Genomic DNA, 15,369 nt, shown 5'->3' on the forward strand with positions numbered 1-15,369 from the left:
CACTGATTTTGAGTGGGGGGGGGGGAGACTACAAAGGGTATGTGAATATGATATTTAATAGCGAGTGAAAAATTAAAAAAAAGGATGCATGGGAATACACTTCACCTGGATTGGTAGAAAAGTTTAAAAAAGTGCGGCATCTCAAATAGCCTTGATGGGTCAGGAGATGATTTCTTTTTGCAGTGATGACAACCACATAAGCTCTACTGACAATGACAACAAAAGCACTGGAGAATTAAATGCTGTAGGTACATAATCTTTATTTCTAATTAGCAAGTTTTATGCGATGAAGTTGCAATAGAATAAAAATGCAGTACGACAACAAATGCAAATATTGCATCATTTTCATTTTGCAGGGCATCAGGTCTCACAATTGTGAATGTAGTGGCACCAGCAATAATAAAGAAGTGTTATTTTTTGTATATGAAATAATGTTTATCACTTATTACAGGGTGATTCACGAAGTTTTACCCCCACTTAGGGAGGGCATTCCTGTGGTAATTTGGAACAAAAAATGTTAATACAACTAATGGTATCCAACTCATAATTAAGGAGATACAGTAATTTGAAAATTGGCGAAAAATCTTTTTTTCTATGAATTTCAGTCAAAACAAATTAGAAATACAATACAAACACTTTTTAAATCGTTAATGTTTTAGGAAAGAAGCATTCTAAAACAATTTTTTTTTTTCAATTTCTTAATTTTGCATTGTGCAACATTTTTCATCGATTTTGTGTTACAAAATTACATTATTTTCAGCATCCCATTCTGTAAACATACCAATGGTTGCATATCACACCCTTCTATCAACCTGTTTCCTTTAAACTGTAGTGCTTTAGAAGACAACTGGATTTACATAAGATTTTCAAAAATGTCTCCCTGCACGTCAACACAATGCGTTGCATGCGTATGAACCGCTCTACCTATCTACCCACGCGCAACACTCAAACCGGTCTACCTTTTCTGATGACAGAGCTGACTGGAACGTACGGTCGCACAAGCTGAAGCACAGCGCTGCATTCACAATGATGCATTTCGAAAATCTATTGTTACTCCGTAACTGTTGAAAATCGACCACAAGTTTATAAGGAAATTTTGCAGGAAATAACCCCAAGAATATGTACCATAAGCCGGGGTAAAACTTCGTGAATCACCCTGTATATTTATTAATGTTTGAAGTTAGTTAATGTTTAATACTCACGGCTTATTCAAGGACATGGGGTATTCAAGAAACTATGGTAATTAAAATAATTCAGTTTCCATCCGTACCTTCTGACCTGTAAGTAAGGTATGTACATGTAAGTACAAGTATTTAATATACCAAAATTTAAAATTTAGTGCAACAAATAAATCAGTTTTCCATATTTTTCACTCACATTACTCATGCTCAGTATTTTTCACCTGCTGAACCTTGGATCAGTACCATAAGCTTACACTGTCACAATTCAGAATATAGGGAAATGATACAGAAACACATCAAAGGAAGGGGGAGAAAAGAGAATACTGAACAATAACAAAAAGAACTACGAAATTTTATGTTTGCATAATTTAATTTCTATAAATGTAATATTATGAAAAGAACAATGACATTAACTGTTGGCAATACTATTTTTTGAAGAAAAACCAAAGTTAAGTCTATACATTTTAAAATTTTTGTTTTATGTATATTGCTTAAACTTTATACCAAACAAGTTTTCCATTACTGCATAAATATTGTCAACACCGAACTCACATACTTTCCTATTGGTAAGGTTATATCGCGCTTGACCTCTGAATTTTTGTTGAGAATGAAGCAAACTTCCTTTTGTTTAAAAAACAGTCTGTTCTATTCTGTCAACTGAGGTGCCATCTACTTTACAATAAAGGACACAGATAAGCAGAACAATTGACCAACTACACTGATGATACACTGGGCAGAGAGATTGATGGCTGCCAGTACCAAATTTGTAGTTTTGAAGTCACATCTCACTCAGCTTAGGTCCATAAGATTTGCATCTTGGCTAGCTCCTGTTGAGTCTTTCTGGATTGATTCGAAGATTAGTTGAAGCTCAGGAGTGGTTTTGATTTGAGAGACAAATTCACTAAGGTGTGGGTTCTTGTCTGTAACACAGATTAACATTAAAATAATGCCTGTTCTCACCAACAAAGAAAAGCTGACCTGATTAATGCCAATCTAATGCCAATTTAAATTTAAAAGAAATGAACATATACAGAGAAAAAAATGAATGGATGTGGATCAGAATAAACGAAATATTTAAATGTGTGAAATTATATCCTGAACACAGGATGAACATGGACCATTCTCCACTCCAAAAAATATACAATTTCTCAACAGAAGACTGAAAGAACTTGAATTTCCTCAAGTTGGCAAATTAGTAAAGTAAACGGAAAGTTGTCCTGGCATCGAAGTACTATCTCACGAAGGCGCAGGTTTCAATCACAGAGTATACTTGAGATATGAAGTGGTCAAATTGGCATTGGAGCAGATTTCTCTCCAACTATTTGTTTCTCCTGCCAATCACAATTTCATTAATATAAGGTAAGGTAAGGTAAAACTATCTCTATAATAGGCTATGAAGGCCCATAGGGTTGTGAGATGTCCAGGCTCCCACATTTTCTAGACAATTGGCTCACAGATGGCAGTAAGGTTGTCAGCCTTATGCGCTGGCCACACTTTATCCCCCAGGAAGATTCCTGGTTCTCATTTCTGTTAGAGGCTGAGTTGATTCCAGGGTCATCATGTGGCTCGAAAGATTAGGTAAATTGAAAAAAATGCAATGACCTCACCGGGACTTGAATCCATGACCTTCCAGCTTGTAGCATAGTGCCTCAACCAACTACACTATAAGATAAGACAAATAATAAGACTGGCAACAATATGAAGTGTGAGTGCTGCCACCTATAGGTACAAGTCTGAACTCAACAGAGTAGCAAACCTGTTTTGAGAAGTCTAGTGAGTGCAGCACTGTTTTGGTTTAACTGAAGTAGTGTTTCCTCATTACAAAAATGGGTGATAAATATTTTGAACAATCATAGTGAAATTCTGTCCAAATTTTGAGTGGTTGAGCAGAGCCATCACTGTGGATGAAAGTTGGGTTTTTTGACAAAAAGTGACGGAGCATACAATGGAAATCTCTAGACTCGCCCTACCCCTTGAAAGACTGGATATCAAAATCAAAATTCAAGGAAATGTTGACTTGCTTCTTTGGCTGCACAGAGTGCGCCACAGTTGGTGAGACTGCTCTGTATGACTTCTTCTTCTTCCTTACCATGAATAATCATCCCAAGGGAGCACATTTTGAAATCATGGAAGAGATTCAGAAGTTTATGACAGCTCTTCTACACAACTTGCAAAAGAGTTACCTCTCCGAGTACTCTTGACAGTTGGAAACACTGTTGAAATCAGAGTGTGACTAAAAGGTGTGGACAAAATTTGGGCACACATTCTACATACCAAAACATGAAAAAATGTTCATATCAACATGTGTCTGGAAACATTTAATTTGTGAGTTATAGCTGAAAGTGAACATTTATAATAAGTGCTCATAATGCCGTCCATGAGCTTCAATGCATACCTCAGCATGTTTCATCATGCACTGCCACACCCATTCAAAAATGCTGGGGTAGCTGCAGAGAGTCTGACAGGCAACCACACTGGAATGGTGAAGTGACTCTTTGTTGTTAACAGGAGCTGCATACACAAGGATTTTTAGGTGTTCTCACAAGTAAAAATCCACAATTTTGAAATTTGGCAAGCATGGACGCCATGCAGTGGGTCTTCCTCTACCTATACATCGGTCATGATGGGCATTATTGAGAACATTTCACACAGCACAGCTAAAATGTGTTAATGCACCAGCATGCATGTACCACATATGTGCTCTAACTGCCAGTCGTACATTTTTCCATTAACTCTGGAAGATCATGTAAGAGGAAATCTTAATGTTGGTTGCCTGTAAGATGGTGTGGCAAAACATGCGAGCCTACCAAACAAACACCAACAATCCCTGACCACACATTAATTCTGAATTGCTGTCGGTATCTATAGTTACCATGTGGATTCTCACCTGGCCACTGGTGTTGGTTGTGAATACTGATAATGCTGTCTATACAAAAAAAAATGCCTTATCTGTAAGGAGTACTGATGAAACAAAGAAATCATCAGAACTTCACTGAACAAAACAACAACAAAAGTTTTCTTGCTCTGGAAAACCAGCTGTAACCCACAAATAAACTTTTGCAGACACATGCTGATATGGACACTTGTTCTTGTTTTAGTATGTGGAAGTCATGCCCAAAGTTTGTTGGCACCTTTCAGTTACACTCTGTATAGCTGCAGGACAGAACTACTTTGAAGAAGACCACCGTAGTTCAAAACAAAATCTAAAACAGTGCTGCCTGTGAGTACATTCATTCATTCATTCATTTTACATCCCATAGATCCACAGTACAACAGGTAGGATATGGAACATGTCAAGTGGTACATATATAAAAGACAAATAAGCCAAAAAATAGAAAATAAAATGATGACAGAAATATAAAAAGTTCTATTACTAACGGTTTTAAAACTTGGTGACGATAAACATATTTTATTGAACTATATATAAATTCTTTGGTATGTCACTGACTTGCAATAGCCTTAAATTGAAGATATTCATCAATGGAATAAAAATAATGTGTATGAAGGTGTTAGACATCTTATTTTGAAAGTCCCCTAAGTCAGAACCTTTGACTAATATGCTTGTATCATCAGCAAACAAAATAGGTATAGCATTACCATCTACAATTTTAGGCAAATCATTAATATAAATAAGGAACAGCAAAGGGCCCAGAACTGATCCCTGGGGAACACCATCAGTTATCTTTTCCCATGTAGAAAGATTTATTAGATTTGATTCCTCATTAGAAACCTGAGTTCTCTGATATCTGTTATTAAGATATGATTCAAACCATAACTTAGCTTTGCCATTAACACCATAAAATTGTAATTTAGAGATCAATATATCATGGTTTAAACAATCAAACGCTTTTTCAAGATAAGAAAAACCACCTACTAGAGATTTAATATTTAAAGCTTGCAGGGTTGCATTAACTAACTTATATATCGCTTTCTTTGTTGATGAATCTGCTCTAAACCCAAACTGTTCTTCTGCTAAAATACTGTGATGACACAAGTGCACCTGAAGTCGATTATACATGACTTTTTCAAAAACTTCAGAGAAGGAACTAAATATAGATATGGGTCTATAGTTGGAAATACAAGATCTATCACCTTTCTTATTACAGTTTTGTTATTGAACTGTTAGCGCTCATACTCAATTCTCATCCAACCATACAATCAACCTGACCAGTCAGCACAATATCAGAACCTCAGTCCTCAGTTGGAGGCTTGACCGCTGATCCTGCACTTGGCTAGACTCAGGTCAGGGAAGTGTTAATACTTAAAAAGGACATGCATATAGACCATGTTCAGAGTACCATATATTCATGCATGAATGATAATAGGATTCTTTTCAAAGCATCAAAAATGAAAGTGTTGAAAAAACAGCCACTGGGGACACCAAGTGAAGGAAGATATCCAAAACAAACTGAAGACAAAATGGGAACACAAATACAAGAAGAGTGCTTAAGGAAATGAAGAAAAGGCCATAGAAAAGAGGCTTGTCATGAGATGACTCACCCTGGTGAAAACATAAATGGATGATTCAGTGAAATTAAAAGTGTAGATTCATACCTGCATCAGGAATGGTGAGAAGGGCTGCCACAGCACGCATTGCTGACCTTTTCAGTTCATCCTGCTTCTCATACTCCTGCTTCACAGAGTTGGCCTTCACCTTCATGGTACAAGTGTTACGAAGGGGTTCTACTAGTCTGTCCAGTCCTAGACAGAAAAACTTGCAACTTTTATTGTTTCATTCCTACTAGCTGTCCTTTGCACAGTAGTTACACTGAATCTCTCTGATAATTTATCTTACAGTGGTACATGTTCACATGCTACACTAAGCTGGGAACTGGATGGAGAACATGAATAAAACTCTGCTTCTAGAAGCTAACCCTTCAACATGTCACCCCAGTTTGCAACAGCAAAGTGCATTCGATACTTACTCTGCAGTACAGCAGTGGGACAAAGTTGTGCCAACCGTGCAACCATGAGGTATGTCAACATTTTGATATCATAATGGTCTTTCAAACCATTTTCAACATGATTCAGGAACTCAAATATGTCAAGGCGGTCCAGGCAGGAGTCCAAGAGTGTGTACATACACTCGAAAGCTGCTTTACGAATATCCAGACCATCATCCACAGTGTGCTTGAATGGACCCATCTCAACTTCACGAATCAGTTCTTTCTGTATTAAGACAGAAGAGAACATGCATGCTACATTACACTAGGAAAACTCTCAACCTTTACAAGTCATGTCAGTCAGGACGTTGTATCAAACTGATGATTAACAAAGACATAAGTAGAGCAAATTTTCTTTGTCTACCATTTCAATAAGTGGGTGTACTTTTATAATGCTCTCTGGTTCTTTTTATATAGTTTATACAGAATACATAGCTCCTGAAAACAAGGAGGTCAGTAACAAAAATTCAATAATAAAACAATACTCATCTAGAACACAGTCTTCTGGAATATGATTTTACATAGTCTGGTAGGTAAGGACTAACATTTTTGAGGAACCTGCTACCTGTGAGTGGTTGTGGGTGAGGAAGGCAGGGAGTGAAGGAGTGTGAATGTGTTGAGCAAGTACGAAGATTCACTTCACAACCAACAAGGTTTTAAGGACTTCCACACACTGAAGGCCAACTAAAATTTCAAGCATTTTCTTTAATTCTCTAATTCCTTTTGAGTACACTATAAGAAGATCAAATCTATAAAGTGGAAGATGAACTGTAACATATATTGTTTTCAAAAAAACCCTCAAAAGAGCCAGGATCAGGTAGTAATGGCTCAGCTGTATGTATTTCTGTCTGCCTAACAGCACTGACCCTATGTACATTCAATAACTGAGAGAAGTAGTTCTTCCACGTATTCAAAATGTTGTGAGAATCTACAAGCAGATCATCGTTCTCATCCTTTACTAAGTTACTGCTAGGCTGGTAATCCCTCTTAAAGTCATTTATTCCTCTATACAGGTCTCTAATGTTCTTGTTCTTACTGTTCACTGTAAGTTCATCAATTTTGTCTTTCAGATACTCCTTTTTATTCCTGAAATGTCTGCTGGTTCCATGTCTTATATTGTCCAGATTAGCCCAATTTATTTTGCTTGGATTCTGTAACCACTGCAATTTGGCTTGTTTTCTTTGATCTAATAACTTTGAGCACCCTTCATCAAATCCTGGCTTATGCTTCTTCAATTCATAATAATCTAGACAGACTCTCTTTGGCAGAAATTTCTATATTTTCTCTAATAGTTTCTCAAGCTCTATTAACATCCACCTAAGTGTCCAAGTTTTCCAAAGTCACAAACCTATTTGAGATTTCAACATGAGACTGCTCTTTACCCTCTACCTCATTTAATTTCTTGAGACTGCATCTCTCCATACGAACTCTGTGCATAAAACTCCTAATAAAATTTTCATATGATATTTACGGAATTTATTGACCATGTTCTAGTTCTTCATAGAATCTGTCCTTCATATCATCAATTTTATCTTCTGTTGGGGCATGAACATTCAGAATGATATCACACCAACAACTTCTTAGTGTTATGTATGACATCCTATCACTAACACACACTACCCTCTTAACTGCTGATATGATTCCCTTATGCATGAAAAAAACCTGAGCCTAATTCCTGATTCTCATTCCCCTTTCCACAGAAAAACGTATATTCGCTTACTGGTTCGGTGCCAACTCTGCTCCATCCAACGACCTGTACTCCCACTAAATCTAACTTACTAGGTGGTTCAAATATGACCGGGACTGATTTTTTTGTAAACAAGCCGCACTGTGCAACAGCTGTGCGACCTTGAGAGAGGGAAGCCACAACCTCCACCCTCCCTCCTGTTAGGGTTTGAACCTGTTCAGTCCTGTCTGGAAGTTTCTAGAGTGATGAGTGAACAGAAGGTACCGCAGAGCGTGGAACAACGCACTGTGATCAAATTCCTCGTTGGAGAAAACGTCCTGTCCGCTGAAATTCACCACAGACTCCAACAACAGTATGGGGAAGAGTGTCTCTCACGGACCCATGTGTTAGAGTGGTGTAAGTGCTTCAGAGAGGACAGAGAGCGCGTGGAGAATGAACCGCATGATCATAGGCTGCGAACATCCGTCACCAAGCCAAACATTGATCGTGCAGACGCACTTATTCGTGAGAATAGGCGCATCACTATCAAGGAACTTGGAGCAATGCTGTCCATCACTGTTGGTAGTGTAGAAGACATCATGAAATACCACCTGCACTATCGCAAGGTGAATGCACGGTTGGTACCACGCACTTTGACGGACGTGAACAAAATGGTTCGCATGCAAGTTGCCAGTCATCTCCTACAGCAGTTTGAAGATGAAGGTGATGCATTTTTGAAGTCCATAGTGACCACCGATGAAACGTGGGTGCACCACTTCATTCCCGAGTCCCAGCAGTCATCATGCGATTGGCGGCATACCAGTTCTCCCAAACCCAAGAGAGCGCGGAGGAGCTGTTCAGCAGGAAAAGTGATGGCAACGTTCTTCTGGGACTGGCAGGGGGTTATCCATGTAGACTTTCTGACAGATGCCAGAACAGTCAATGCAGCTTATTACTCAGACCTCCTGGCAACAGACGTGAAGGAAAAGATCTGATCCAAGCGGAAGGGAGGTGGAAAGCGTGTAGCTTTCCTTCAAGCAACGCATGCCCCCATATGGCCAAAACAACAATGGAAACCCTCCGGAAATTGAAATGGAACCTTCTGACACATCCGCCATACAGTCCCGATTTGGCACCAAGTGATTTCTACCTGTTCGGAAGGCTCAAATCAGACTTGCAAGGCATGCGGTTTGTGGATGACGCCATCATCCAGAATGTTCGGGAGTGAATACAACGCCAACCACAAAACTTTTTTGATAAGGGCATCAGGATGCTTCCAGAACGTTGGAAAAAATTTGTTGACTCCGGAGGGGAGTACGTTGAAGACTGACATGTGCAAGTAAGTGTTTGGCAATTTTGGTTAAAAAAAAAATCAGTCCCGGTCATATTTGAACCACCTTGTATATTTTGAGATTTCTTCTGAAGCTGCCCTGAGCATAACCTGCCCTATACATACTTCTAACATTCCAAGTACAAAATCTCATATCCATTTTCTTCCACTGAAGTCATTTATCCAAGGAATCTGTCCAAGCCCAAGGCATCTTGTGATCTTTCGTAACAAGCTTATTTCTTTAGGTGAGGAAATGTCAGCCCCACACCCAACCCCCCAAGCTGGAGGACCACCCCCTGTTGGCTGCCCACAACTGTTTATTCAATATATTCGCAGCTACTCTCCATATCTGGAGGCCATCTCCTCCATCTGCAACCTGGGGATGCGCCATGCCGTGGTGGCAAGGGATCCAAATAGCATGGAAATGAAATACTTACCCTAACTTTAGTTTCACTGTACAACTGAGGGAGAACAGAGTCTAACAAGTCACGAACAAGTGAAGGTTTGTTATGTGCTGCAGAGTTGAAAGCTACGAGAGCTACTCGACGCACATTCAGGTCCGGATCTTGCAGAGTTCTCAGAAATTGACCGATACTTTGCCGCAGAAGCGGATCAATAGCTTGAGGCTGAAAAATTAATGCAAAATATACAGATAACCTTTCAACAGTTCATTTCAGTGGAATTTCACAACAGCTTACTTCTTTAAAAGACTATACAAGATTCGAATTTTCATGATTGTAAATGTTCAGATTGTGACCCTCTGATTATTACATTCTGTATACTCACAAGTCCACCTTCAGGATCACAAGGACTACTCCATAACTGATGATGGAGGCAGAATGTTCTTCCTAAGAGTTTGTATCAGCCTACAAGGTCACACAGGGTCACAAACCCAGAAACATCCTAACAACATTAGCTCACACATATAGATCCTTATTCTGCTTGGATTTTATCCTTTCAAGGAAAAGTCAGCAGCATCCTTCAAAATAAGCCTTAACTTTCTAACTACCAACCAACTAACTAACTGACTGACTGACTGACTGACTGACTTGACTCACTAAAAACATGGGGCTGAGTCCTTCAAAAGCTAACAGTTACTGAGCTACTCAATAAATTAAAAGCATTTTATGGAACCGGATGATTTATTATTCAGTCACAAGAACTTACCACTGGTCCCTATCCTCAGTCAAATAGATGGCAGTCCACATATTATTATCCTCCCACTTAAGCCTTCATTTCCTATTAAAATCTGGTATACACATCTCTTCCCCCACATGCCTCACCTATCTCTCTCTCTTTGATTTTATCATCCCAATATTCGTCATGAAGCTCTTCAATATGCAATTCTTCTCCAACCTTCTCTTCCTTCATCCATCTTATGTCCAAACATTGTCCTTAGCACACACTCAGTCTGTGAGAGACTAAGTTTCATACCCTCTTACCAACGCACAAATCATCATACATCCCAGAAATGAACAGAGATGTTCAAACATACATTTTAATTCTGCCTGAAATATGATTTTAAACTGACTCTTAATAGGCTTCATCCTCTATGCCTAGGAAAATGAACTGACAAAATAAATCAGCGTTGCCAGCAGAATAACAAAATCCATTTTGGACACTACACCAATTTTCTAAATAAATTTAAAATACGTAATACATAGTAATGAAGAGACATATGTAACAAAAATTGTGTCTAACTAAATTCCTGTAACTTGGAGGCAAAATGTATCCGATGAATTTCTTATCTTAAAAATGAATTTTAGCATAGCTGTCCTAAACAAGGGCATGAGTAATTCTTTGTTTATAAAATAATATTTAATACTTTTCCTCTTTCAGTTTCTCATTTCAGAGGCTGAAATTAGATTCAAAAATTTTCTGGTGATCAAGCAAACATTATTTTTATTATACACACACACATGTACAATGAGATGAGTCAGACACTTTAGTACCTGATCAGAAATGGTGAACTTGACTGCTGTTACTACTGTTGTTCTCATAAGTGCAGAATCAGACACTAGTGATTCTTGTAATCTTGGCAGTAAACTTGCAGGGTCAATAAGTGTCAGTTTTCCCAAACATTCTGCTACAACATTTCGTGTCCCCTCCTCACCACACTCACAGTGTCGGAACAACTGCTGCCAAATTGCAGGCACAAATGGCTGGAGTAGCTGCACACCACTAGGACTTGAGGACTGACATGAAATGATCTGAAACACAATGCCCACACATTTTTGAAGTAAATGTTATTTTACATAAAAAATCAATCCCATTCCTACAAAAGGTTTGTCCAGTTCCTGATCAGAGAAGATACCGTACACAATGTGTGTGAAAACACTGGCTAATAAGGCTGTTAGTGAACTGTTACTTTCTGATGCCTATTTAGGATCTGTCCAATTATATCTTTGTAAGAAACAATAAAAACAATACCAGTGGGCCAGAACAGACAATAAATTTTCTTGTTACGTAATATCCCGAACTGCCCACTTATTTCAGCCATACTGAACCCAACAACATTCTGTTTTCAAATATTTGTGGTTTATAACCTGAGTTTAAAACTCATCTTTTATGGCGGCATGATACAAGACCACTGGCTTTAAAAACTGGGACAATGGAAAAGGGCCAAAAACACAGTCATGTAGTTTATGTTCTGCAAGTAGACAACCATATTTCAAACACAGACAAAACAACTGGCAAAGGTATTATTTTGTACACAATGATCTTCAGCATTTTTAAAGTAGAAGGGATGACAACAATATTAACAAGAATTTACAACATTTATTCTTACCCTAATTTCACCTTGAATCTGATTTTTATTTGTTGGAGCTGTTCCCAGACACTTTTATTTTAAAACATTCTTAAATGTTTATTACATTGTTACATTATGACTTTGTTGCTCATTTTGGTTTTGTGGTTCTTGGTGCATAGTTTTTTCCTTAAAGACCAATTTCTCTGCTTGCCCGTAGGAGAACTGCTGCACTAAGATTCTTCACATTCATAATTTTTCACAACAAATTAACAAGGAACTGCCAATCCTTCTTGTTCCTCTTGGACTTTCTTGAGGGCATATTCTAAAGCAAAGTTAAAAGGTTGTAGGGGTAGAGCACTCGTTTATTTTAATGCATTCTAAACTGGAAAAGTATCACATAAATGTTTAAAATAAAAACTCCTGCACGCCTATTTTAACTAATATGACAAGTTTCTGAAATATTCTACATTCAATTAAAATCTTGTACAGTACTTCTTTCCAAATTCAATTACAGACCTTTTTTATGTCTACAAATATCTGGTTTACTAATACATTTTCAAGGGGTACAAAAAAAATAAAAATTATCAGAGAACTTTGTTGTCAAATAATATATTTTCATCTGGTGACAATTCACAACATCACAGTAACTGGTGTCACTAAAAAATGTGGGTGCCTCACACCCATTATGTTATGCTAATGTGTCAACAGTATGAAACTTCAGGAGAAAAGTATTAAATGTGATATAATACGTAACAAAACTAACTGAACACACATATGTATAGTAGCTCTGTTCATAACCTCTTGCACCCATCACAGCCTTTGCCTACATTTACATATGCCCATTTCACCTACCTCCTTCAGAGAGTGTAGAAGCAGATACTGCCGTTTGGGTTGAGCTTCAATCTCTTGCAATACAAAAGGCAGGTACTGTGGTAAGTTGCCAACAGCAACACTGCCTAAAGTATAAGATGCTGCAGACTTCACCTCTTCTGAGGGAGGTGAAAACGAATTAAGAATCACCTGCTTCAGGCTAGTGACACTGCTCAGATCACTGCAATCACAAATCATGCTATCAACCCTTTCACTGTTACTTGCTCAAACACTGACATGGGCTTGCCCCACAATGATGAAATTGACTCCTGATACATTTGAATTCATTTAGGATTACTGACCATCTGTTTCCAAGCAGTTGTGGAAGGTTGTCTACTGCCCCCTATCGAATAACATTCATCCATCAGTGCAAAGAAGAAATAAAATATTAATATTTTCAAAATAATGTATTTTTAGTTGGTTATTTAACAACAAATAATATATCATTTTTTAATGAACCCATTACCATAGAACAAAGAATGTAATGAATGGCATCAGAGTTTTTTAACCCAGTTTGCGCAGCTGTTACATTCATTTCGCCAAGGACTGATCTACAGTTGCTGAAGATTCTTGTTCTGCTTCACAGAAACTGATCAGATGAATTAAATGTTAAGAACATACACAGATATTATGAATTACTTCCTTCCCCTAGGCACTACAGCTCAGGATGAGCTTTGGGCTCCTGAACAATCTGCCTTCATTCCTCTCTATTCTTCATCTTTCCTCCCCATCCTTTCACTTTCATTTTATGGAGATCATCATGTACACCCTCTAGCCATCTCAACCTGGGTCCAAGACTGATTATCTGGTTTCTGAACAATTTAGTTTTTATGGTGTGAGGCTTTTAGCCTCATGCCAAACCCCCAACTTGGTGGACCAGGGTATCCCTCTTCCTATGGCCCCTACCACTCGACCTCTCCAGCATGGGTGATCCTACCAGTAGCTAAACTACCATCAGCATAGCTCTCAGGGTCTCAGGAGCACTCAAACCCCACCACCACAATAAGGTAGATATTACGAATTAGGGCGGCCACATACCAACTGCGTCAAGACAAGCATCAAGACATGAGACAAAATATGCAGTCTTGCTTCATTCGTGATTTGTCAGCATGACGACTCTGACCTGTGTGCGGAGGTGTTCATAATCTCATTCGTTTCAACTGTGCTCCTTTCCTTGTGACATGTTGCAGACATCATGTCTTGATGCATGCCGGTGTGCAGCCTATTTTACTTTACAAAAACTTCAAAGCTGGAATGAAACTGCAATTTCATGTTCATCCGCTGATATTTCCACCCATGTGGACAGTCTTATCAAAAAGGTCCCATTCCTTTCTATCTTCCCATACATGTTCTTCCTATCTCTCATTCTGTTTCCTACTCCTTTTATATACATTTTCTTTCACTTGGTCTCTCTACCTAGTCCTTGGGCTCCATAAATGGTTTTCATTTAGCTCTTTCATGTCTGATACTAGATCACCAACATACACAAATCCCCACATAGATGGATAATTTTATGCACCTAATGAAGCCTGTTCCAGGCCCCTTCTTCAGCCACTACAGACAAAGACTGATCTCACACAAATTTCATGAATTCCTACAAAGGGGAACAATTTTCTTACATCTAACCAGGACTCCTGTTTCAGCCACAAGAAACAGAAAAACAGTCTCTCCTAACTTACATATGTCTTCCAATCTCTCCAATGATCAGAAGAGCAAAAATGTGTTGTGCATCATTGCGAGGATTCTGCACATCCCTGAGGAATTGTTCCACAACAGTCAGAGCCTCCTGCTGCCAAGTCACTGTCAGTGCTGCCACACATTTCGCTAAAGAGTGGAATGCCTGCAGGGATACAACATACTTACAAGTAGATGCTAAAGGATTCTGATGATAGTGCATAACCCTCAGAATTACTGGGATTTTGGACTTTATCAATCATTCAGTACTCTAAAAGAAACTAAAGAACACAACGTTTTTGGAAACAGGATCTGTTTCCATCCTCAGGTTAGCTCTTACTAAGGGACCCAACAGAGTAGGTGTCTCTCCCTCACCTCAGGATAGAAAAAGATTCAGTTTCTGAAACGTTGGCTTTCTGGTTTCTTGAGTACTGGACAACGGACGAAGTCCAAGAACCCAGTAATTCTGAACAAACTTACACTTTACAAATTACTAGAAAAATCCACCGAAATCCTTCAAAATAAGGAATTTAAAAATCTGGTTTTTATGACCTGCACTGTATAAAAGTTTCATTGTAATTGCAGTGAAATCCATACTTAATTTCTGGTTGGTTTTTCTTACCCATTCTGGTCTCAAACACCCTCAATTTCATGTGTTCTGACCTTAATATGACAGAAACATTTCACATCCATGCAAATTAACTAAATGATGGAGCTAAGTCCTTTTTGATAAGCTAACAATTGCTCAGCCACACACGAAATTCCCAGCATTTTAGGGGACCCAAAGGTTCAGTATAATTATAATTCCATGTACTTCAATATTTATGTTTTTGAAAGGAGACAGGAACATAAACATTCTAATCAGAATGGAAACAAGTACTTTCCCAATTTAATCTGCTCTTACTTTATTTATAAATGTAACTATGATTGATTACTGTTGTTTCTAAATACGAGAA

At 38.3% G+C, this 15,369-nt stretch overlaps 1 protein-coding gene across 1 annotated transcript in view; it reads right to left on the reverse strand.

The window, feature by feature from the left end:
- Positions 1–1,223: 1,223 nt before the first annotated feature.
- The window catches only part of LOC111868527 (cullin-associated NEDD8-dissociated protein 1), a 44,982-nt gene continuing 30,836 nt past the window's right edge, over positions 1,224–15,369 (reverse strand). The window contains exons 15-21 of the mRNA XM_023859234.2: positions 14,419–14,579; positions 12,722–12,920; positions 11,073–11,330; positions 9,558–9,746; positions 6,107–6,350; positions 5,736–5,882; positions 1,224–2,101 (exon numbers count right to left, since the gene is read on the reverse strand). Coding sequence (XP_023715002.1) covers positions 1,971–2,101; positions 5,736–5,882; positions 6,107–6,350; positions 9,558–9,746; positions 11,073–11,330; positions 12,722–12,920; positions 14,419–14,579 — 1,329 coding nt within the window. The 3' untranslated portion in view covers positions 1,224–1,970. The remainder of the gene's footprint in view (positions 2,102–5,735; positions 5,883–6,106; positions 6,351–9,557; positions 9,747–11,072; positions 11,331–12,721; positions 12,921–14,418; positions 14,580–15,369) is intronic.

This window comes from Cryptotermes secundus, unplaced genomic scaffold (genome assembly GCF_002891405.2).
Source record: "Cryptotermes secundus unplaced genomic scaffold, Csec_1.0 scaffold239, whole genome shotgun sequence".
In the NCBI taxonomy this organism is placed as follows: domain Eukaryota; kingdom Metazoa; phylum Arthropoda; class Insecta; order Blattodea; family Kalotermitidae; genus Cryptotermes; species Cryptotermes secundus.